The 26,159-nt window shown below is 36.4% G+C and overlaps 1 protein-coding gene across 4 annotated transcripts in view; it reads right to left on the reverse strand.

The window, feature by feature from the left end:
* Positions 1-1,644: 1,644 nt before the first annotated feature.
* The window catches only part of TTC8 (tetratricopeptide repeat domain 8), a 54,442-nt gene continuing 29,927 nt past the window's right edge, over positions 1,645-26,159 (reverse strand). For all 4 annotated transcript variants that reach the window (XM_050799085.1, XM_050799087.1, XM_050799086.1 and 1 more), the window contains 7 exons: positions 23,370-23,457; positions 19,204-19,314; positions 9,422-9,561; positions 7,890-8,064; positions 7,164-7,286; positions 4,521-4,604; positions 1,645-2,334 (listed from right to left, as the gene is read on the reverse strand). In XM_050799085.1, coding sequence (XP_050655042.1) covers positions 2,218-2,334; positions 4,521-4,604; positions 7,164-7,286; positions 7,890-8,064; positions 9,422-9,561; positions 19,204-19,314; positions 23,370-23,457 — 838 coding nt within the window. In that variant the 3' untranslated portion in view covers positions 1,645-2,217. The remainder of the gene's footprint in view (positions 2,335-4,520; positions 4,605-7,163; positions 7,287-7,889; positions 8,065-9,421; positions 9,562-19,203; positions 19,315-23,369; positions 23,458-26,159) is intronic.

The raw sequence follows: 26,159 nt of genomic DNA on the forward strand, positions 1-26,159 counted from the left end.
TCTGTAGGCCATAAATTGTATTCTGATGGATAAACTGAGCCTGGGAAAAAGCACTCAGAAATGCAATGGAAGAGTTATCGCTACAGGGATTGGCTCAGCCATGACACATTTGTAAAGAAGGAAGAACTTCTAACCTCAGTAATGTTTCAGCACAGGAAGCCTTCTTGCCAGATCTCACTTTCATCAGTTAGAAGTAAGCTCGATGATGTGAATTTTGGTTGAACAATTTGTATTTATGGATTGAACACCTCTTTAGCTACAATGGAAAACTGGAAAACAATTATTAGCGTTCTTTCTGTTCTTTCTACAGAAACACTGGCACAGAAGCCAGAAGTTATGCAGTCCATAAGAAATGTTACAAAGACATCCTGAACGTTGCTTTGATACAGTCATCCATGGTGCTATGTCATCATTCTGCCCTGAGCCACTGTGAGTCATTCTTTGCCTTGGTGCTCACACTGAATTCACAGAAATTCAAGACAAAATTCCTCCATATCACCTTAGGAAAATTGAATCATTTATTTTTTGCTGTGTTAATATTCCCTTATTATTCAATTTTCCTGACACATACAATGTTCATTTTAAATAGTAGTAGATTTATTTACAGCAGAAACACAGAGAGGTGATTTGGCATAGTGATTAAGAGCACATACTCAAGGGGCCACGCTGCCTAAACCTGAATCTTTGGCACTTACTACTAGTTCAATAAGCTTTTATCTATGCCTCAGTATTCTCATAAGTAAAATGGGAATAATAACAGCCTGCATAGGACTACGGTGGGAATGAAATGAATTCATTCCCATAAAGTGCTTAGAACAGTGGGCATATTCAACATCCTCAGTAAATGTTTAGCCATTCTTATTAGCTCTCATTTTAAATTAAGAAAATGATTCACATTATACCATTTGAATCTGAATATTGACTACAATATTAGGAAATGTGATAGTACCCGAGGAAATTCTCAAGGGCTAAATAAGCACTAACACATCACAGAGAACCAAGAAAGGTTCAAGTCTAAGGTGCAGGAACAAGACCTTGGGCTGCAGCCATGGATGTACCCTCAACTAGCTGTGTGACGTGGGGCCTTGCTTTCTTGTCTGTAATGAATTCTAGCCTTGAGCAAGCTATCATTCCTTGAATTCAATTTTTTTGTTCGGTCAGCTGAGTACACAATTTATACAAATCTGAACAGAATATAAGTATCTATCAAAGTTTTCATCAAGTTAAAAAAAAATGGAAAATAACATGGAGATCCCAAAGTCCACAGTATGAGTTTGAGTGGTCCTGTCCCATTAACACATTTCCTTATGTGAACACTTTAATAAGAGTTCCGCTAAATAAGGCAGAGAAAAGTTCAAGAGCCTTTCTAGGACTGCTATACCATGCATGGTACTGGAATATCGCTGACTTCCGTGCTGTGGCTGACCAGAAGTGGGACTCCTGGCCTATGACTCTATTTCTATTCTGGATATTCTTATATTAATAATGTGACATCCCACAAATCACTTTTTAGGAAAAAACAGAATTGGTGGTACATCATTTGAAATACAATTAAAATAATGACAATTTCTAAGATTACTGGACTTCTGTAAAACCTGTTTCACCTGAGATGACTAAAATAAAAACTCATAAAAAATAATGAAATGGTGTTATACACACTGATTTATTTTAAAACTTAATAGGAAATCACAAAGTATTTAATAAAAATAGTTTTAAATACATTTTTAAAGTCTAAAGGAAAGTCTCTATTTATAATCCTCCCACCTCCGCCTCCCAAGTAGCTGGGACTATAGGCACATGCTACTACACCTGGCTTAAAGGTGCAGTTTTAATGGCAGATTTCAGACTCCTTAAGCTACATGATGGCTAATAGTCAGCTTAAGGACTTAAAAAATGTACATTTATAAAACATTGAGGGAATTCACCAAAATGTTTTGTAAACATCATAAACAAACATCTACTATATAATGTGGGAGAAAGTTTCATGATCTATTTAGAAAGGTTTAAATCCTGTATTTTATATTATTTTATAAAGTTACTATTACTATGAAATTTGCATTATACATTCTGTGTCACCCTTATATATCACCTTCACTAATATCAAGGACAAGCTTGTAAAATATATGTATTACACTATATACATACATACACAGACATAGTACTTCTTTCCCCTTGCATAATGCCTCTTCATAAGAACATATGTGGTCTCAGGAACAATCAGAGCATAGCAAAATGCTGCCTTAATTGTTTAATTAAATGTTGTGTGTCCACATGGTCTGGAAATGCTGCTTCAGACTTCTGCGCAGCAACATAGCTTCTCTGCAGATCTCCAATCTGCAAAAAATACAAGAATAAGACCATAGAATGAGATCAGAAAAAATGAGTAAGGAAGCAAAAAAGAAAATAAGACATAGTATCTGCATGCTGTAGAAATTCAAAGGGTTCTTTTTTTTTTTTTAACAAGCCCACAACCGACGTCACAACTCAAAGGATTCTTAAAGGCAAATTGCTTAATTGTGCTACTTTGATTTTAGAATTCTAGATTATAATTCAATCTTGAAAAGTATGTGAGAAAGATAAAATAACCAATTATATAAATAATTTACAGCTGTCTGGTAATGAATTTAGAAACCTATGTTTTCTTTTCCTGTCACTGATGATAGTATTATAAATGTAAAATGACATTTGCATGCTGAAACAGCCAGCTCTAGATAGCTCAGAAAACTTAGAGAAAACTATCTGTAAGGTACCACAAACAAAAACATATTTTTATTAGAGTTGTTACCTTTTAGACAGAAAATTTAAGCAAAAACTCCTGTATTTAAGGCATAATAACATGTTTTCAGAGGTTTTAAGTGGTGCTGGCACAATAACGTTGGGAAAATATCTGGTTTTAAAAGTTTATAAAGCAGGTCTCTGCTTTTCAATGAACTTGATATTAATTCCCAAAGAAAAACACACATACTGTCTGAATGTATCCTTTTCATTGATACATAATAACTTATATTTACGAGGTACATGCAATATTTTGATACAAGCATACAAGGTATAATGATCAAATCAGGGTAACTGGGGTATTCGTCACCTCAAACATTTATAATTTCTTTGTGTTGGGAATATTCCAAATCTTCTAGCTATTTTGGAATATACAATAAATTATTAGTTATAGTCTGAGTATATCTTGATTCATGGATACGTTCTAAAAAGGAAGGGCTTTTTGGTGTATATACTCAAAAAATCTAGATAAATTCTGGTAGATTTCTGGTAACAATATATATGTATAGAAACAGAAATTAAGTTTCCTTTTTCAAATCATAACACTTCTTTTTAATACACTGTTTTCTGTTATGGAAGTGTAGCCTTTTGCTTAAAGAAGATATCTCATTTGAGTTATGTATTATTAAAATGTGGTGCTATTCCTGAAGGTAAGCCAGCCCTCTTAGGGGTTTTAACTAACTAAGCAGTAGCACAGTGCAGTGGGAAACACATGCACATCATTGGGATCTGGGTGTGAATCTGAAATCTACCACTGCCATGGGACGCAGAAGTCTTTCATCCCCTTTAAGCCTTGGGTTCCATTAGAAATTAAGCTGCTTGAGGTACAGGTTTTTGTCTTTTACTCATCATTACATCCTCTGTGCCAAAAACAGGGCCTGGTATATAGCAAAGGCTCAATAAACAGAACATCGGTCATGAAAAACATGAGTGAGGAAGGCGGGGTAGTTGGGAGAATTAGAGAAAGTATGTAAAGCACCCAGAACAGTGGCTGGTACTTACAGGTGCTCAATAATTACAACTCATGAATGACAGCTTATTTTATTTTCAATACAGAAATGACAATGTAGATGACTTCATATTTATGCTATGAAAAATAACATCTTTATAAATATCTTACGGTCTATCAAGACCCTAATTTACATCACAAATATTTTTAGCCATTTCCTTATTCTCAAAACAGACTCACCTTCCAAGTACAAGCTAGTTATTAGATGTCTTTTGCTTGTTTTCTTATTGTTAAAAATGGCATGTGGTTCCCTTTAGCTTTTGGATACTGACTTGCAATACAGTATTCAGTTTCATTTCCCCCATATTCTTCATAGCTAAGATAGCTTTCACATTAGAATATCACTAATTTTACAGCAATGGTACCAGGAACTTGGTGGCAATACGATCTACTAATAATACACAGGATTTGTTGCTGTAAAAGCCAATAGCTAAATACTTCCCATACCAGGAGTTATTAAATGAGAATTTCTTCAATGACTAAATGCCGTATTTCAAAACATAAAATAATTCTATAATCTATAATGGAGTTTAGTCAATATTCAGCAATAAATTAAAAGTTTTAAAAACTGTCCCTTGAAGTAAAGATGTATAAATATATATAGTAATTAAGAGTTTTAAAAAGTCATTTCTTTCAGGAAGATGAGGTTAGAATTTCCTTATTTATCTGTACATTTTTTAAAACCAAGAAAACAAAAAAGAAGAGATCAGATGAAAAATTAATAAAGAAAGAATACCTTATCAGAGATTGTTGCAAAATTAAAATGCGGTTCATACATATGGGGTGCTAGAGATGATGCAGTTTGTAATAGTGCCCTTGCCTGTGTGTAAAAATAAAGAAAAGAAAAACCAAAGACGTATGAACATATATCAGCACTATATTTGTGATTTTTTTTTTTTTTTGGTAAAATAATTCTTTACCTATGACAGGACTTAATAACATGAGCCTGTGGTAAATACAGACAACATTCCTCGTGAAATACAATTAACCACTGATACCTTGCCAAAATTATGTTAATAATAAATGCTTCACAAGACACAGAAAATAAGAGAACTGAAAATTCAGAGTACATTTAAAGTTATCTGGGAACCAATGTTCTCATAAAGTTTATATTTCAATATGACATACAATTTGAAATACAATCTTCTCAATACTACAACTTTCTTCTTAATCTAGTTTTTACTGCTGTTGATTGACTAAGCAGGCTCTAATTACCTAACAACCAAAAAAACATTGTAAATTTCAAAGCCCAAAATTCTGTGCTGGATGACAGAGAGCAACTATTTAATATAGTGCTGATCAGTTTTGTTAGTGAGACAGCAATTGAATATGACAAGCTTTCCGTTCTCTAAGACACTCAAAATATAACATTCACATTTTTTTTTTTTGCGATCATAGGATCATATAATGCAGAGACCACTGATTAGCATGAGAGGCTTATACATTCATTAAGACCACAAATTCAACATTACAAGCTGCTAACAACCCCTCAACTTGTAGCTACATCTAAAACTTCTATCCATGACCCTGAAGACAAATGTGTATATCTTTTTAAATGGAAAACAAAGTGGTATCAGTTCATATAGAATGACAGATATAATTTTTAATCAAATGAAGTTTGTATTATGAAATCTTTCACCAAAACATTTCAAATCAATTGTATGCTAGAGAAACTACAATAAGTAGGAGGAAAAGAAAATCACCAACATGGGAACAGAGAAAAATCACAAAAATCACTTGTTTCATCATATGAATATAGGCAAAGTTCCTGACAAATATAGGCAAAGTTTCTAACAAACAAGTATCCATTTTAGAACAGCCTGTAAACTACAAATCCATCTTCCTTACTTTGGGAGAATTTATGCAATAAAAGTAACATCCAGTGACCTTTCTTTCCTTGTTGTTGTTAAAAGTTTATCATTGTGCTTAGAAGACCAGGCTAATGTACTGGCGATGCTGTTTGCCATGTCTGTGACCTTGGGCAAAGTTACCCTCCTCAAGCCTCCGTTTCTTTATCTCCGAAGTGGGGAATGGAATAATATTTGCCCTTGATTGCCACTAATATTGTATGAACATATTTAGTATTTTAAACTTTTTGTTTTACGTATATCATTATAATAATACAATTTATTAAGCATCTACCATGTGCTCCATACTATGCTTCTACTATGCCAAGTGCATGATCTAATACAAACAATCCCTTCAAGTCACTACTATTACACTCTATTTTATGTATCGTCCATTCATTCCACAAATATTGACTGAGCACCTACCATGTGGCAGGTACTGTTTCTGACGCTGGGAATATAACAGTTACATGACAGATATGGTCGCTCTTTTCATGCAATTGACATTCTACATCCTATACATAAATATGAAAATATCTGATAAAGTGGTAAATACTGTGAAGAAAAAAGTAAGAGATGTGATAGCACCCAAGGGCTCTTTTAGACTGATGGGGAAGATGACCTTTCTAAGGAGGTGGCATTTAATCTAAGACCTGAATGACAAGAAAGAAATTTGTCATTTTAAGATCTTAAGGAAGAACACTCCAAAGGCCCTAAAGGAAGACAGAGCACTGTCTGTCTGCAGAGCAGCAAGGTAGCGACGTGTCTGCAAGTCAGTGGGAAAGAAGTAGTGGCAAAAGATGCGGTCTGAGAGGGAGCCAGAGGCCAGGTCACCTGGGGCCTCAGGCCATAGACATGGTTTCAAGTCCAGATTTTATTCCAAGTTCAAGGAGAAGGCACTAGAGGATTTTAAGCAAAGTAGTATTAAACAGTCTTCATTTAAAAAAAAAGTCTCTCAGGCTGTTCTGAGAAGAGTGTATCATAGAGTGCACTTACTTGCTGATGTAGGTGGAAACAAAAACACCAGCTAGGAGGCTCTCATAGTAGTCCACGCAAGACATAACAGCAGTCTGAAGAAGGGTTGTGGGAATGCAGAAAGGTGGCCAGGCTCAGAATGTGATGGGACTCTGAGGTCAGAATGACAGGGCTTGCTGAATATGATGTGGGCACAGGTGTGGCAGGGGGAAGCAATAAAAAAAGAGAGGTTTCAGGGGTGGCTCCAAGGATTTTGGCTTGAGTGGTTACGTAGTAGACAGGGGATGGCGACTGGTAGAACAGTTCACTAAGATGGGGAAGACTGGGGAGGCGCAGATTTGTCCTAATAAAATCAAACATTCTATTTTGGACTCAGAATGGTTAAGTAACTTGTCCCAAGGTCACACAGCTAATACACAACAGAGCTGGGATTCAAATCCACGCCTGTCAGATTCTAGAGCTCATTTTAAAATAACATACGCTGTAACGCTACCACACATGACGGCTTTTCTCTGAAGAAAGCAGACTGCCCAGCGAGCTGCTGCCAGTTCACTGACCTGTTCAACGTGGCCCTTCCGCATCTCCAGCACAGCCAGGTTGTTGTAGGCCTCGGCGTGGTTGTTGTTGTTGACCAGAGCCAGCCTGAAGCACTGATGGGCCAAATTGGTATCTCCTATTCCCTACAAAAGAAAGTCCATGTTCACACCCATGGGTCCATTTACTTCCTCCTCCCTTGTTTCCTCATAGATATCTCTTCTGCTACCAGACAAAAAGCATCAAGTGCCATAAAATTATAGAAGTCAACGTGAATTCTATATAAGTGGATTTAACCCGAGAATATAAAATAAGCCACAATGACTCCTAGAAACTTCTAAATTTCCCCATAAGACTACAACCAATCTGGATTTAGGATAATTCCTGAATATTTCTTCAAACTAATTTTTTTGTTTGTTTTGAGACAGGGTCTCACACTTTGTCACCCAGGCTGGAGTGCAATGCTACGATCATAGCTCACTGCAGCCTTGACCTTCTAGGCCCAAGTGATCTTCCTGCCTCAGCCCTCAGAGTAGCTGGGATTACAGATGTGACTACCACACCCAGCTAATTTTTTAATGTTTTGTAGAGACAGAGTCCCACTTGTTGCCCAGGGTGGTCTCGAACTCCTGGGCTTAAGCAATCCTCCTGCTTCAGCCTCCCAAAATGCTGGAAATACAGGCATGAGCCACTGTGTCTGGCTCAAACCAACTTTCTATAACAGAAATTATATCAGAAAGACAACATACCACAGCTACATGTCCCAAGTTGTACCAGACATCAGCTGCCTCTTCTTCATTTTCAGCCAAAGAAAGGGCACGTTCAAATGAGGTCAGAGTCATATCATACTGCTGGGCATAGAAGCAACACAGCCCCAGATTGTTAAAAAGCTGGCCGTTATAAATGCCCATCTGCAGCAGTCGCCTTTTCAAAAAAGAACACAAATTTTGGTGTCAGACCAACTTTGTAAGTTTTAAGACATATATATATATATATTTTTTTTTACATAGTTAAAAATGAATTCATCTTGTGATTTTTGATACTCCTTAAGATTATAAATACAACGTGTTATAGTAAATGAAAAAATGTTTAAAGCAAATACAAATAGCTCTCTTTTATAATGGTACTAGTCACAGGGAATGTGTCTAGAGACAAAGAAAAACAACTGATCTAAGTTTTCTCCCCAAATGCTTTGTTAGAGAACCAAAATAAGAAATAGTCATAAAAAGTAAAGCCCACACACTTCAGCTTTATAAAGCTTTGCTGCCCATAGGGTAAATTCCTAAAACTCAGTCTGAGGACTGTGTTTAGCATTAACCTCTACATTTTCAGCTGAGTTGGAACCCGTTTTTGGCTCTCTGTACTTTGTGCTTCAGCTGTGTCTACTGAACTCCAACAAGCTTCCACTGAGGAAGACAAAACCATCAGTGGATCCTCACATTATCCACTTAGCTTTCACACTGCAGCTCAAGAGCCCCATTTGCTTCTATGCATCATTAATCCCGTGAGACAAAGGACAAGAGAGTTCATATAAGCAAATGAAAATCCAGCCCAGCTGCTGTGAGAAACCTATGACCCACTTTGGGGGCTGGGGAGTAGAGTCAGTTGCAGGTGCACAGAATAGCATTCTTATTATTACATTTTATGCCTCCAACACATATTTGGAAAGAACCCTTGTCAGCTGCCAGTCATCTCTTTGTATATTACCCAAGGGCTAAAGAAGAAATCAAAATTTAAAAATTAATTTCAGAAGTCATATGTAGAATGAAATAAATACTTAAAGAAGAATCAGTGAATATAATTTATTTAGACTGAAAAAATATTTGGACAAGAATTGACAATGCTGCCCAAAACAGGTGATTCTATTTCAGGTCCTCATCAAGGTTCAGAACATGGGGCCAAATGCTCTTTGCAAATCTTTTCACCTTTCAATTTTAGTGTCTTTATCTTCACTGGTATTAACGGAGGCAGTGATGATTATAAGTTTTAAGTAACTATTAAACTGTTACTGGTTGATGACAAAATGGCTAACGCATACAATGACAATGGGATTTAAAACTCAGTCAGTTGTCCAGCGTGTTTCTGCAAGATGCCAGACATCTGCATGTTTCCAAATTATTGGATGTCACTTTAATGCTCATAATACATCTTGGTGTTGAAATTTTAGTTTCATAAAGACATAGCCTATATCTTATTTTCTCTATACTTTCATTTCATCTTTGTTACTATTTTATCAATATTTCATAGGAAAGTAGTTCTACGAATTGGATGTGAAGTGTACCTGTAAAACCGGAGAGCTATTTCTGGCTGATCAGAATAGAAGTGGTTGCTTCCAATGCATGCGATGGCTTCCACATGAGTATTGTCTTGTTTCAAAACTTCTTTGTAGTATTCGGCTGCTGATGACATATTGTTCATTTCCTATTCTCCGTCAAGAAAGAAGAGCAATATTTTATTAATACTGGACAAGAAATTATTTTTTTCTGACTGATTTAAGTCCATTCATTAAATAAGTATTTACTGAGAGGCTACCATGTGCCAGACTCCATTCTAGGCCCTGGGGATACATTATGAACAAAAAGAGAAAGTCGCTCTCCTCAAGGAGGTGACATCTGGTATGAAAGGCAAACAAATATGTAATAGAAGGTTAAGTGCTGGGAAGAAAAACGGAGCAGGATAAGGAGAGAGGGAGAACAGGGAGGGTGTGCTTCAGAAGGGGTGATGCGAAGGGGCCACTTCGGAGAAGGTGCTATTTGAAGAGACCTGACTGAAGTGAAGGATCAAGTCCTGAGCATATCTGGGGGAAGCTCACCCTGGGCAGAGGGAAGAGCAAATGTATGAGCCTGAGAAGGGAATGTACTTGTCACATATGAAGAACCACACGAAGGTAAATGAGGCTGGAAAAAGGGAAAGTGGCGCAAAAGGCAATGAGAGGCAGCCAGGGACTTTGTCAGCCATGGTGAGAACTTCAGATTTTTTTTCTAGTTGAGAGAAATCCATCAGGAGAGGAATAACAATCATATTTGCATTTTGAAAGAATAACTTGACTGCTGCACGCTAGACATACCAAAATAGGAAAGCGTGGTAGCAGGAAGATCAAGAGTCCAGGAAAGAAAAGACAGCAACCAAGACCAAGCTTAGAAATACATACAAAATGAAAAACTAAATAAACCTTCTACAGTTATTATATATTCTTTCTAAAATACTGATAATCATAAATATATGCATCTAATGTTATCAATGAATGTTATATTTCTCAAATCTACCTTCAAGGCCCAGTTCAGGCTCCACATCCTTCACAAAGATTTCCCTAATGCCTTCACTTCACATAGCTGTCTTCTACCTCTCAACTTCCACGGCGTTTATTATGTGAACTTGTTCTCATTAGAGAAGGACTCAAACTTTTTGTTAAATTTTAATCATATCAAATAAGAGACTCTACTGATTGTAAGAAGCACCACACAGTGCTTTTTTAAACAGAATTTTTATTTGATCCTTACTGATATATTTAGACATATTCATACACAGATTGTATCACAGATCACTCTTTTGCATACTTTATATAAAGTGCATATACATAAGCAAAATAAATTAAATATAGTATTCCTCTTTCACAAGAAGTATCAAATTCTTCTGAATCCCTTTTTGATTTGGTCATCAATGGCCAGGTGTTTCCACACAGTATTGTTCTATGCAATGATGACACAGCATTTCTTTATACTTGACAAACAGCAATTGTATACATTTACGGGATACAATGTGACGTCCTGAAACATGCATACATTGTGGAATGAGAAAATCAGTCTAATTAACATATATATAGCCTCACATACTTATTTTTTTGTGGTAAGAACATTTAAAATCCACTTTTAATACTTCTTAAAAGTGCTCCACTATTGTCTCCAAGATTTTCTTCCAAGCTATGGACAGTCATTCTGCTATGCTGATACCTGTGTTTTCTTGATCTTACCAGCAGGCGTCAACAAAAGCTTTCAGGCAACAATCAGTAATAATTACCAGGTTCACCATGCTCCCAAGAGTAATTACCCAAGTTTCCATATAAGCAGACTATGACAACTACATGGCAACTGCCACTTGGCCACAAAAATAGAAAGACGCTACCCATTTTAAGATGAACCTCAAGTTCAGAGATGTTAAAATGTGAAAAACAATGTGAGTCCATGAAATATGGTAAATTCCTTTAGAGCAAGATCGTATCGCGTGCCATTTCTTAGCACAAAATTTAGTGTTCTGGAAAGTGAAAACTTAATAAACAAGAATTAAACAACTCTAAAAAATGTTCTTAGCTTCCCATGTTTCCATTAGAACAGAGGTTCTCAAACATGTTGGTCTAAGATTCATTTTAAACTGTTAAAAATTGCTGAGAAGAAGAAGTTTTGTTTACGTAAGTTATATAGATTAATACTAGAAATTGCAACTGAGATATCTTTAAACATTTACTTATTAATTCATTCTAAATAACATACATTAAACCTACTACATGGTCACATACGTAACATTTTTATGAAAAATAATAAGCTCTTCTGAGTGGAGAAAGTCTGTGATTGTACAACCATGTTTGTGACAGAGTAGATTAGTCTGTTTAACCCAGAGAGAGAAGGCCGTTAGGTCCTTTTGAGCATAGATCTAAAGCCAAAAGCTCCACTTGTGCTTTTATCTACAATCAAGCTAACGGTTTGGCCTCTATTTGTCTAAATCTTGTCTCTCTCTCTCTCGGTTGGTTCTCAATATGGAGGAACAGGGATGTAACTTATCAGTCCCATAAAACCCTAATAAAACATTCACCAGTTGACCCAAATCTATGCTTTATAGATATTTCTTCATGTGCTTTATATTTGAAATTCTTTTTCAAAGCCAACAGCATCCCACAGTGCTAGGCTTCAGTGCTACAGCTTCCAAAGGTGGCAATGCCCAATGCAAAGAAGGCTCAAGCCTCAATAAGCCAGTTGGTTCAAGACTTTGGGTTCTATAAAATTACTTTTGAATACTTGTATACTTAATTAACGGACACAGAAATTGATTTATGTAATCTCGAGGAATTTTAGACTGAAACACCTATTGTACGGACAACCTCATATGTAGTTTTTCAATTAAGTTTTATAAACTTATAAAAATGTGCTTATGCTAAATAAATGTAAACCTTACAAAAGGGTACAAAATTAAAAGTAAATGCCCTGTCCCCAAATTCCAGTAGGCAGAGGCTCTGTTAATAGTTTTTTTAGTATTGTTCAGGAAATTTTGTTCATACTTAAGCATATACATGGGTGTGCATATTTTAACCATAAACAGAATCATTCTATACATTTCAATATACAGTTTATTTTTTCACTCAGTGTCTTGACTCTTTCCATATCAAAACCAAAAGCTTTACTTCATATTTTTAAATAATACTTCTGCATAGTGTTCCGTCAATAGAGATCATAATTTATTAAACCAGTCCCTTTTTGATTAAGCATATGTTTCCTTTTTTAAACCAAAAAACATACTATAAAAACATCTTTGTACAGGTCTTCGTGCACTTGTATGAAAATAGCCTTAAGGAAAATTCCTAGAAGTAATACTGCCAGGTCAAAGAGCATGTACATTTTAAAATATCATCAATAACTGCAAAAAGCTTCCAAATGTTCATACATGGAGCTTGTTTCTCTACACCCTTGGCAACCCTAGATAACATAGAACTTGGATCTTTGCTAATCTGATTGAGTGAAAAATGGCTTATCACAGTTGTTTTAGCTTTTTATATCTTTAATTATGAGAGGTTAGGCATTTAACACATCAGATATTCTTTATATTTCTCTTTCTGTGAGCTGCCAATTCCTATCTTTTGTCTGTTCTTCTATCCTATCCTATCTTTTGTCCTTCCACTATTGTGTGTGTGGGAGTCTTGCGTGGAACACTGCCCTCCGGGACACAGGAGAGCTGGAGGCTGAGGTGTGGCTCAAGAATCCCTGGGCATTGACTGTGTTCTATTCCAGATGAAAAGAGCCTGTGTTGATGTTGACCATAGTTCAAAAACACAGGAAGGCTCACTGTTTATAAACATTCTCTTCAGAGGAAAAGTTTAGATGGCTTAATTAAGTTCTTCCAAATAGGTGTCACCAAGCCCTAAGTACTAAACGGGGGCGGTTTAGTCAACGCGGCTGGAACTTGGTTGTTGTCTCATCTCTGTGGTGATCTTACTTTCATGGAGAGGGTGAATGGCCACTGTGTAGGCTGAAAGGAAACAAGAGCCTAAGGAAAAACCACACCATGACATGGAAATACCTCGTTTCCATGTTTACATTCTTGACTAAATAGATGAGAATTTGTGTGTGTGTTTAAATCTCCCAATTTTAGCAATTTTTAAGCAATGTGTAGTTTGAGGAAATCAAAAGCAGTCTTTTGTCTGTCCCAGGTATGCCAACTATTTTCCCTGATTGGTATTTTTACCTTTTGTTTTGTTGTATATGGATTTGGTTTCTATCTTTTGTTTTTGCCATATAGAAAATTTAACTTTTACATTCTCAAATTTATCAATCTTTGCCATTATGGCTTTCTAACTTTGTGTCATGATTAGAAAAATCTTCCTCATTCCAATTTATACAAATAATTCATCTGTGTTTACTTCTGGAACTTTCAGGGTTTCATTTTTTGAAGTTTTAAATCTTTAAAGTTTTAAATCTGGCAGTAATGAATAGTATAAATCATTACTCAACCAGCTCTATTTTTAAACTATTTATTAAATAACCAAGTAATGCAATCGGCTTAATAGGCCATCTTTATCACATCTTAAATTTTTATATATATGAACACACATTGATTCTATATTGTTTCTTTATTTTTTTGTTTTTTTGAGACGGAGTCTCACTCTGTCGCCCAGGCTGGAGTGCAGTGGCACAATCTCGGCTCACTGCCAGCTCCACCTCCTGGGTTCACATCATTCTCCTGCCTCAGCCTCCCATGTAGCTGGGACTACAGGCGCCCGCCACCACGCCCAGCTAATTTTTTGTATTTTTAGTAGAGACGGGGTTTCACTGTGTTAGCCAGGATGGTCTCGATCTCCTGACCTCGTGATCCGCCCGCCTCGGCCTCCCAAAGTGCTGGGATTACAGGTGTGAGCCACCACAGCCGGTCTATTTTGTTTCTTTATTCCTTTATCAGATTTGTTTAAATTTCACTAGTTCTAGAATAGATTTTATTAATGTAGACTTAAAATAACATTTTCAAGTATATAAATGCCACTTCAAGAATATAATAAATTTGGTATCAAGCGATTTTTACAGCGGTTATTTTTTATCCAATTCACAAACTGTAGATACAAAATCTATAATTAGATTATTAAATTATTATTATTATTATTTTTGAGATGGAGTTTCCCTCTTGTTGCCCAGAATGGAGTGCAATGGCACGATCTTGGCTCACTGCAACCTCCACTTCCTGGGTTCAAGCAATTCTCCTGCCTCAGTCTCCCAAGTAGCTGGGATTACAGGCATGTACCACCAAGCCAGGCTAATTTTGTAATTTTAGCAGAGACAAGGTTTCTCCATTTTGGTCAGGTTGGTCTCGAACTCCCGACCTCAGGTGATCCACCCACCTCAGCCTCCCAAAGTGCTGGGATTAAAATAAAATTAAATAACTGCAAAAAATGAATGCTGCAGTAGTTTTCAAATCTTGTTTTGCATCAGAATCAATCACCTAGTGAGCTTGCTAAAAATCCAGATGCCTGAGTCCCAGCTTCCAGGACTTCTGATTCAGAGGAAGAGGATGGGTCATGCTTCCCATCCACTCCCAAGGTCATTTCATACACAGTAAGGTTTGAAGACCCCTAGAATAACATTTGCAGGGTAAGGTTATGCAATTGCCTTATGCCTTATAATTGCAAATGCCTTTCAACAAAGAACGGCTAAAATTAAGATCTGTCTTTCAAATGAATAAACAAAATACCTCAAGAAAAACTGAAACAACCAACAAAGAAATCTGGCAAGGATAAATCATTTTAAACAAACAATGAAAAATAAGCAGTTCAACATATTCATCCTAAAATAGACAATATTTAAAAGATATTTGCAACAATGAAAGATACATAAAAAGAAGAGAACATAGAGGAATGGAATCCCTCCAGCCAGGGACAAGCATGATGTATATAACAAAAGCCCTACAGGCATACACAGTGCAGGCTGCAATGCTAAAACCAATTTACTGATTAACTGAACATCTATTGTCACATAAAGAGAAAAAGAATACACTGGAAATCTGACTTTGGTGTGCTAAACTTTGACATAAGGGAAATTAACTATGCAAATTCAAGGCAAAAGACTGAAATACTGCCACCAACTATTTCAAGTCTGTGCTTAGTCTTTGATCACTCTATTTGTGCATGATTTTCCCTACAACTGAGAGGCTTTCCTCTCCACTCCCTTCTTCCTTCAAGTGTACAGTCAACTTAGAGCAGGGAAAGGTTGAGAAAAGGAATCCACTCCAGAGCTACTCCATATCACAGCCACAGCAACAGTGACTGTAACAGAGGCTTGGAAGGAATTCTTCTGACCAGCAACCATGCAATAAAGATGGGATAGTTCTCTAGCTCTTTCTGCTAGCACTTCCTGCCTAAGAAGAGAAGGGCAAAAGGGCAGAAATGAGCAGAAGGCAAGGACCTAAAGGTCAGAGCTCCAATTGCACTGGCATAGTCACCACCAGAACAAGCATGAATTCCACTGGTTTAGCTTGTTGGTCAACGTTTTATTCATACTCTAAATTTAGAGTCCAGAGTATTTTTATTGATTTATCAAAGTCTTCTATTTATACATTTATAAAAATTACATTTCAAAAGGAAATCATAGTTTTTCTTGACAACGTTAAAATACTTTTATTTAAAAAGTAATGCATGTTTATTATGGAAAATCTGGAAAATACAGAAAGTATAAAAAAATCATTCATACACTATCACCTAGGTATAGCAGCTATTAATATATTCCATTCTTTTCTAAGAAAATGATTTCAAAATATCATACCTAGCATTTTCAAGGAATTTCAAGGAAACAGAGATGTGTCTGTTCAAAGATATATTAGAAGTCCTGCGCCTGTAGTCCCAGCTACTCGGGAGGCTGAGGCAGGAGAATGGCGTGAACCCGGGAGGCGGAGCTTGCAGTGAGCCGAGATCGCGCCACTGCACTCCAGCCTGGGCGACAGAGCGAGACTCCGTCTCAAAAAAAAAAAAAAAGAAGTCCTAAGCAATAAGACACATTTTTAAAATGGTAAAATAAGTGAAGGGAAGAGATGAAACTACCTGTATTTGCAAATGATGATTGTTTTATTTACTTAGAATATCCAAGAGGACCTATGAACAAGATCTTAAAATTTAAAGAGTTGCTAGTATCAAAAAAATGTTTAAAAAGTAATACATTCCTATCCACCAGAAATAATCAAATAGAAAATACAAGAGAGAAAAAAAATAAGGATTCCATTCAAAGTTACACCTAGAAATACACCTGCATAGAAAAAAGTTAACATAGCAGGCCTGAGACCACTATTCTTAGAAAGGCCCGTATCTGGGAATTTGACTGGTTCTCTACATTGATATGAAACTTTCCCCAAATCATAAGCGTAGCTTGCTACACCTAACCTGTTTGCATAAACAGTGTGGTTTGTGCTGAATGCCTGTTTACTTCTGGGAGTATTTGCTGTGTGATAAACAGTGTGTGATTATATGACCAGCATCCAATAGTAACCATGGATAGAGAGTCTCTAATGAGCTTCCCTGGTAGACATCACTTCTCATGAGTTGTCACAACTCGCTGCTGGAAGAATTAAGTGTGTCCTGTGTAACTCCACCGGGAGGGAGCTCTTGGAAGCTTGTACCTGGTTTCCTCTGAACTTTACCCCAAGAGCTGTTTCCTTTTACTAATTTTACTTTGTATCCTTTTGCTGAAATAAATCTGAGTCCTGTCAGTACCAGTAAATCAATGAAAGCGTGGTCTGGGGGACCCCCAACACACCATCTTTCTGGAGATAATTACAAAATATTCACTGAAGAACAAAAAAAGACCTAAGTAAATGGAGAGTTATATCATGATTGAGAATGGGAAGAAAGGCAGCCCACTCACCCACTCCCCATCATTCATACACTCAATGTAATTCCAATCAACACGCCTCCAGGGATTTGTATGGTTCTTGATAGGCCAATCCTACAATCACTATGGAAGAGCAAAGGACCAGGAAAACCAACTGTAAACAAGAAGAACAAGGTGGTAGGATTTGCCCAACCTGATATCATGAATTATTGTAAAACTATAGTAATTAGACAGCAGTGAAGAAATCTCAATGGTACTTTTCATGGAATTTGATGACATGACTAAAATTTATAAGCATGAAGCCAGGAGTTCGAGACCAGCCTGATCAACAAAGTAAGACCTCATTTCTGCAAAAAGTAAAAAAAAAAAAAAATTAGCTGGACATGGGGGCACAAGCCTGTAGTCCCAGCTACCCAGGAGGCTGACATAGGAGGATCACTGGAGCCTAGGAATTTGGAGGCTGCAGTCAGTTATGATTACGCCACTGTGATCTAGCCCAGGCAACAGAGTGAGAACCCATCTCTAAATATATATATATACATATATATATAGAGAGAGAGAGAGAGAGAGAGAAAGAGAAAGAGAAAGAGAAAGAGAGAGTATGTAATGTAATGTCAGTATCAATTTTTGTCCATTTGTGGTAGATACATTTTGGGGCTTTCTATTCTGTTCCACTGGACTGCTTGTCCATTCTTATACCAATGTTATAGCAATGCAAGAATCACCTAATACACCATCTAAGAAGGGATTAATTACCAGAATATAGAACTCAAATAACTCAACAAGAAAACAAGCAATCCAATTTAAATATGGACAAAAGACTTGAATAGACATTTCTCAAAAGACATTTTGGGGCTTTCTATTCTGTTCCACTGGACTGTTTGTCCATTCTTATACCAATGTTATAGCAATGCAAGAATCACCTAATACACCATCTAAGAAGGGATTAATTACCAGAATATAGAACTCAAATAACTCAACAAGAAAACAAGCAATCCAATTTAAATATGGACAAAAGACTTGAATAGACATTTCTCAAAAGAAGACATACAAATGGCCACAGGGTATATGAAAACATGCTCAACATCACTAATCATCAGGGAAATGTAAATCAAAACCACAATGAAATATCATCTCACCTCAGTTAGAAGGGCTATCATCAAAAAGACAAAAAATAACTAATGCTGGCAAGGATGTGAAGGCAGGGGAATGAATGCCCGTACACCGTTGATGGGAATGCAAAGTAGTATAGTTGTTATGGAAAACAGTATGGAGTTTCCACAAAAAAACTCAAAATAGACCTACCATATGATCCAGCAATCCCACTGATGAATATATATCCAAAAGAAAGGAAGTCTGTATATCAAAGAGATATCCTATGTTTATTGCAGCACTATTCACAATAGCCAAGATGTGGAATCAACCTGAGTGCCCATCAGTGGATGAATGGAAAGAAAATGTGGTATATAGACACAATAAAGTAATATTGAGCCATAAAAAAGGGTAAAATCCTGTCATTTGCAGGAACATGAATGGAATTGGAAGTCATTATGTTAAGTGAAATAAGCCAGGCACAGAAAGAAAAGTGCCACATGTTCTCACTCATGCAGTAGCTAAAAAAGTGAATCTCATGGAGGTAAAAAGTAAAATTATGGTTACCAGAGGCTAGGAAGGGTGTGGGGAGACTGGAGGATGAAGAGAAGTTGGTTAAGGGGTACAAAAATATTTAGACAGAAAGAATAAGTTCTACTATTTGATAGTACAGTAGGGAAATTATGGTTAACAATAATTTACCTTATATTTCAAAATAGCTAGAAAAGAAGAATTGTAATGTTCCCAACACAAAGAAAAGATAAATGTTTGAGGTGACAGATAACTCAATTACCCTGATTTGATCATTACACATTGTATACAGGAATTAAAATATACATGTACCACAAAAATATGTACAACTATGGTGTATCAATACAAAAAAAATAATAACATGAATTACCTCATAGATTCTTGCAATTCCACAGAGCAGGGTTACTTCTCCTGGAAACTTATCTAAGCCTTGTTTGAAAAGATTTAAAGCAGTCACAGGTTGATCCAATGAGACATAAACCTAAAAACAAGATACATTTCAATAAAAGTATAGATTCTTAAAATAGTATTTGTTATGACATTTATAATTATTGATTAGTAACAAATTATCTCCTAGATACTACAGTAAAGAATTTTCAGTCGGGCATGGTGGCTCACACCTGTAATCCCAGCATTTTAGGAGGCTGAGGTGGTTGGATTGCTTGAGAACAGAAGAAGTTCAAGACCAGCCTGGGCAACACGGTGAAACCCCATCTCTACAAAAAATACAAAAATTAGCTGGGCATGTTGGTGTGTTCCTGTAGTCCCAGCTATTTGGAGGCTGAGATGGGAGGATCACTAGAGCCTGGGAGGTCAAGGCTGCAGTGAGCCATGATTGCACCACTGCACTCCAGCCTGGGTAACAGAGTGAAATCCTGTCTTTAAAAAGAAAAGCAGCAGAAGCAGAAGCAGAAGCAGAAGAAGAAGAAGGAGAAGAAGAAGAAGAAGAATGAATTTTCAAAATGTGCAGCATTAATTTTCAATAATGATGTTATAGTTTTATCTCCACATGTTATATATAAAGCATTCATTCATTTATTCTCTAACAAATGCTTACTGTGAGCTTACTATGCCAGAGACTGGCAATAGTAACTAAACAAGAAAGAATCGAGGGAAAACCTTTTTAGGATAGAACAGACATGAGTATGCTATAGGCTGGCATTAAGAAACCAATTAGGAGACTGAGGTTAAAGATGCTGAATAAAGAGGAGACGACCCATGGAACAAGGCCTGAGAGAGACAGGCAGTGGACAGGCCCCTCCAAAACAAGAGAGGACACAGGTTCATGAGGTCAGGGAGTTAAGCAAGTTAGCACATAATGGCTTCCACTTCATTAGCAATTAGAACATTAGCAGGAATAAACCATATACTTAATAGGAATTTCTAAAACAGTATTACTATTTTACGTATGACAACATAAGATTATGACACTTTTTTCATGATTTTCGGATCCACTTTCTAAACAGTAAGAGTGTGTTTTGAGAAAAAATCCAAAGGGATGCAACAGAAAACTAAAGTATTTATCATTAAAGTTTGAGATTAGAGAGGTATGGATAATAACTTTTCAGTTTTTACTTATACACTTTTGAACTGTACAAGTTCTATACTTTAAAAATATAACAAATAATATATAATTAGTATTTACATAATCTAAAAAGTTTAATTTTTAAATTAACAATTAAGAACTTTAAAAAACAATATTCTTAAAATCTGCTTGATCTCTTTCCTTTGTGTATATATATAACATATGCAAATATATATTATATAAAAATATTTATATTATATTACTATATAATAGTATACATTATAATAAACATTATATATAGTTATAATATATATTTATATTATATTATATATTTATTATATTATATATTACATATTTATACTATATGATTATATATGTATATTATTTTTATATATTTATAATTATATAATTTTATATATTTTTATATAAATTAAATATATTGTATTAATATATAAAAATATATACACACATATATATACACATTTCTTTTTTAAAGAGATGGGTCTCACTATGTTGCCCAGGCTGGTCTCAAACTCCAGGACTCAAGCAATGCTCCAGCCTCAGCCTCACAAAGTGCAGGGATTATAGGCACAAGTCACCATGCCAGAGCTCTTTCACTTTTTAACTTTTAATTTCAGGGTACATGTGCAGGTTTGTTATATAGGTAAACTCATATCATGGGGAGTTTGTTGTACAGATTATTTCATCACCCAGGAATTAAGCCTAATACTCAGTCATTTTTTCTGCTCCTCTCCCTCCTTACACCCTCTCAGAGGCCCCAGTGTCTGTTGCTCCCCTCTATGTGTCCATGTGTTCTCATCAGTTAGCTCCCACTTATAAGTGAGAACATGAGGTATTTGGTTTTCTGTTCCTGCATTAGCTTGCTGAGGATAATGGCCTCCAGCTCCATCCATGTTCCTTCAAAGGACATGCTCTCATTCTTTTTTATGGCTGCATAGTACTCCAGTGTATATGTACCACATTTTCGTTATCCAGTCTGTCACTGATGGGCATTTAAGTTAATTCTATGTCTTTGCTATTGCGAATAGTGCTGCAATGAACATACACGTGCATGTGTCATTGTGACAAAACTAAAATCTGCTTAATCTCTATTACATAATAACCATCCATTCATACATTAAAGAAAAACTGTATATTTTACCTTTATATAGTTGTGTAGGGAATAATAGATTTAAACAAATCAATTTATGGAAAAACAGGTGAAGTCATGTATTTAACAAGAGTTAAATAAAAAGCATATTTTTTCAATGACATAGTAAGTGATTATCAATTAAGATGACAGTCAAATAGTATGACTTCAGCCTTAATTTCTAGTGCTTTCCAAAAAGTTTACTATGATGCCTAGAAACTTCTTTAAGACTTTAAGTGTAGGCTGGGCATGATGGCTTACACCTGTAATCCCAGCACTTTGGGAGGCTGAGACTAGAGGATCGCTTGAGGCCAGGAGTTGGAGACCAGCCTGTGCAACACAGCAAGATTCCATCTCTACCAAAAAAAAAAAATTATCCAGGCACAGTGACCTGTGGTCCCAGCTACTCAGGAGGCTGAGATGGGAGGATTGCCTGAACGTGGGAAGTCAAGGCTGCAGTGAGTTGTGATAATGCCACTGCGCTCCAGCCTGGGTGACAGAGTGAGACCCTAACTCAGAAAAAAAAAAATTGTTTAAGTTGAATATATCATATATAGAAGATAAAGTTAGATACCAGATAGTTTCAAACATTTTTGAAAGTCATTAAAACATACTAAGACTAGCACGGTAAATTTATGTAACTTTCATTTTGCTTCTTTTTCATATGTTAATTTTTATTCCCATATTTAGGAACTAGTAGCACTTTCTTTTATATCTCATCTTCTTTTGAATCTCCTTTACCACATTTTTTAATTTAAGAAACTCTAACAGATAAAGCAAAATCATGTCATCACCACCACTTGTGTTTTTCTTTCAAAATAGCCTCGGTGAGGGTCAAGAGGTAACTTTACCCCACTATTGAAAATTCTGGCCAGGCATGGTGGCTCCCACCTGTAATCACAGCACTTTAAGAGGCCGAGACAGGCAGATCACTTGAGGCTGGCAGCTCAAGACCAGCCTGGCCAGCATGGTGAAACCCTACCTCTACTAAAAATACAAAAATTAGCTGGGCATGGTGACGTGCACCTGTAATTCCAGCTACTTGGGAGGCTGAGGCAGGAGAATCACTGGAATCCAGGAGGCAGAGGTTATAGTGAGCTGAGATCATGCCACTGTACTCCAGCCTGGGCAACAGAGCAAGACGCCATCTCAAAAAAAAAAAAAAAAAAAATGCAAGAAAATTCTAGGTGGCCCCATCATTTCTGCTGTAGGGCTGCAGATGGCACTGCAGCAGTGAATAGGTCTGGAGTCAGAAAGACCTGGATCCGAATGCTAACTCCTAACCACCAAGTGACCCTGAAAAACTTACCCCTCTTTAAATTTAATTTTCCTTAAGAGTACAAAGGAAATGATAAAACTCACCTTTGCAGGGTTATTGTGAGGGTTAAATTAAACTGCATATATAATGAACATGATAAAATGTTTTACACTGAGTAGGTGATGAATAAAGGAGAAGTATTATTTTTATTATTATGCCTCAGCCGAGTAACTAGGAACCTACGTAAACACAGTCCCTGTTCTCTACTACATGCTCAAGTGGGATACAAATGTACTGTAGAAAATAAGGCCTCACTAGGGCCTGTTATCTATGCGAGTAGTGAGCCTATGGTATTTTCTCCTGTCTTAATGGGCAATCTTTCAAATGGGTCTTCTTATTTTTCATGACAATTAATTTCTTATGAGACAGTTACCCTCCATATGTTCTCATTTTTTCCCTTGCTCTAAAGAAAAACAAGTTAAATCTAAACATAGTAACTTGCCAAATATTCCTGAAGAAGCTGTTTACTCTCCTCATGCAATGGCCAGAATTTAAACATTTATTCTGAGAAGGCAGATTTCACTCAAATTAAGATTTACTTACTTTTGCCAAGTACAGAAACGTATCTACCATTTCCTGCTGCTTCAGGGCTGATTTAAACTGTTTTTCTGCTTCACGATACATTCCCAACCTACAAATAGCAATTTTAAGAATTAGACATTCAACTTAAAAATAAACACTAGATCATACCCTGAGGATGAATAGAGACAAATTATAAGAGGAAGCACATATCAAGGAAGGTAATGTTGCACATACACATAAATTAACATGTTTATTTCTACAGTTTAGCAATAAGTTGCCTATCTCCCATATTCACCGGCTTCTAACCCCCAAATGGTATGTAAGGAGTCTGTCTGAAGCCTAGTCACAGCAGGACTAAGATAATAGCTGCTAGCAAGCCAGGTCACATCAGTTCACCACCCAAAGAGCTTATGATCAGCTGGACATATGGCAAGTGACCTGAATAAATGCTTAGAGTCTCCATATTACTGGAAGAGCTGAAGGATGACATTTATTTGAAAACATCTTCTGCTCTGAGACAAAAGCACATTTTTAAAAGCTATCTTTAAAAGTTATTTTGACCGAGTAATAATTAACACTTGGGTAATATAGTTATACCATTTTATTATTCTAGAAATCTTGTTTTCCCTTATTAGGTATCTGATACTGATTGTCCTAGTCTATCAATCTGAGATTTGCTCCCTGACTAAATATGATTGTACTGATGTAAGTAGTACCTACCTCTTATACCCAGGAAAGAATTTGTTGCCACTGATTCAATTATTAAAACACAACTTTCAACAGGTCTATTCATTCATGTCCTGAACAGACCTGTTAGGCTTACTCATAATCACTCATTTTTAGCTATCTGAGAGCTACTCAGCTACGATAATGTTTCATTTTGTGAAATAAAATCAAAATGATAGACAGTATGCTCCATCGTGCTATTTTCATTTAAAGGCTTGAAAGAAGAGCTTTGATCATTTTTCATAACTTAAACCTTAAGCATTGATGTGGCTGATGCCCAAATAGCTACTGGAGGCCTTGGGATGAAAGTGGTTAAAGGCTAAAGGTCAAAGAACTCTAAAGTTCTGAAAAACAACATATTTATCATATTTATGTACATAACATCAACTGAACATGAAAATCTTTTTATTTCTTTTGAGATAGTCTCTGTTGCCCAGGCTGGAGGGCAATGGTGGGATCACAGCACACCGCAGCCTTGCCCTCTGGGGCTCAAGCAATCCTCTGCCTCAGCCTCCCAAGTAGCTGGGATTACTGACATGTACCACTAGGCCTGGCTAACTTCTGTATTTTGTTTTCGTAAAGACAGGGTCTCACCTTGTTGCCAAGGCTGCCTGCAAACTCCTGGGCTCAAGCTATCCTCCAACCTTGGCCTCCCAAAGTGCTGGTATTACAGGCATGAGCCACCGTGCCTGGCCGTGCATGCAAGTCTTAAACACGTGACTGAAATACAGTCACTAAATTCCATTAATTTAAAGTATCCATGAGAGTCTGTGTATTTTTATCTAACTTGTTTCTTTCCAAAAATCATTTAAAAGGGATTACAATAAAAAGATACATATAAAACAAGAATATGAAAACAGAAATAGATTATTTTATAAACAATGGAGATAGAAAGATAAATTTAAAAAATAAAAATATAATCAGAGATATTGAGCTACATGAAAGTCAAAGAACCATGTTTTTTATTACTACAGCCTTAAGAGATAACTTCATCTAATACTATCAAAAAGCAATCTACCACATGAATTCTTGTGCAAAGAAAATGGAGCATGCCATGTTCAAAGAAAGTCAAGGCAAAAAACATCAGTCAAGTTCATAAACACCAGCCAATATCAAAGAGTCCGAGTCCAGCTGCCAACTTTTTCTCTCCAACTTAAATTTAACAGAATTGTAAAGTATCAACTGTATGCTTATTTCATGATGGTAAGGAGATGAAAAATGAAGAAGGTAACAACCATGTCCTTAAAGCAATGATAATCAAAGAATGAAACAAAGCATGTTCACAAATAAATTTAATCATATTATGGTCAATCAGGAAAAAAAGTGCTTTGAGAGCACAGAGGAGGTTCAGGGAGATAGTAAATAGGCAAGATTTCAACAGCTAGATGTGCAGGGAAGAGGGACATTTCCAAAATAAAATTAAACCATGAACATAAGTACATAGGCAGTAAAGTACACAGCAGGTTAGGGAATGCTGAATTTGGTTTCATTGAAAAGGATATAATAATGGGAGTACGGCTGGATGCAGTGGCTCATGCCTATAATCCCAGCACCTTAGGATGCCAAAGCGGGAGGATGGTGTGAGGCCCGGGGTTCAAGACCACCTTGGGCAACATAGCAAGAACCTGTCTCTATAAAAAAAAGAAAGTTTTAAAAAATTAGCTGGGCATGGTGGCATGTGCCTGTAATCCTAGCTACTTGGGAGACTGAGGCAGAAGGATGGCTTAAGCCTAGGAGATTGAGGCTGCAGTTAGCCATAATCACACAACTACACTCCGGCCTGGGTGAAAGAACAAGACCCCATCTCTAAAAAATAAAATAAAATAAAATATTACACAAAATTACCTTCAGCCTATGTGTATAAGGTTTACATGAAACATACATGAATTTCATCTTTAAACCTGGTCCCATCCCCAAGATATCTCATTATATATATATTCAAATATTCCAAAATCTGAAAAAACACAAAATCTGAAACACTTCTGTTCCCAAGCATTTCAGATAAGAAATACTTAACCTGTAATTATTTACTGGCCTCTCTTCCATTCTATTGTAAACCATTTGAAAGAAGGGACAATCTAATCT

Source organism: Macaca thibetana, chromosome 7, assembly GCF_024542745.1.
Source record: "Macaca thibetana thibetana isolate TM-01 chromosome 7, ASM2454274v1, whole genome shotgun sequence".
Taxonomy (NCBI): domain Eukaryota; kingdom Metazoa; phylum Chordata; class Mammalia; order Primates; family Cercopithecidae; genus Macaca; species Macaca thibetana.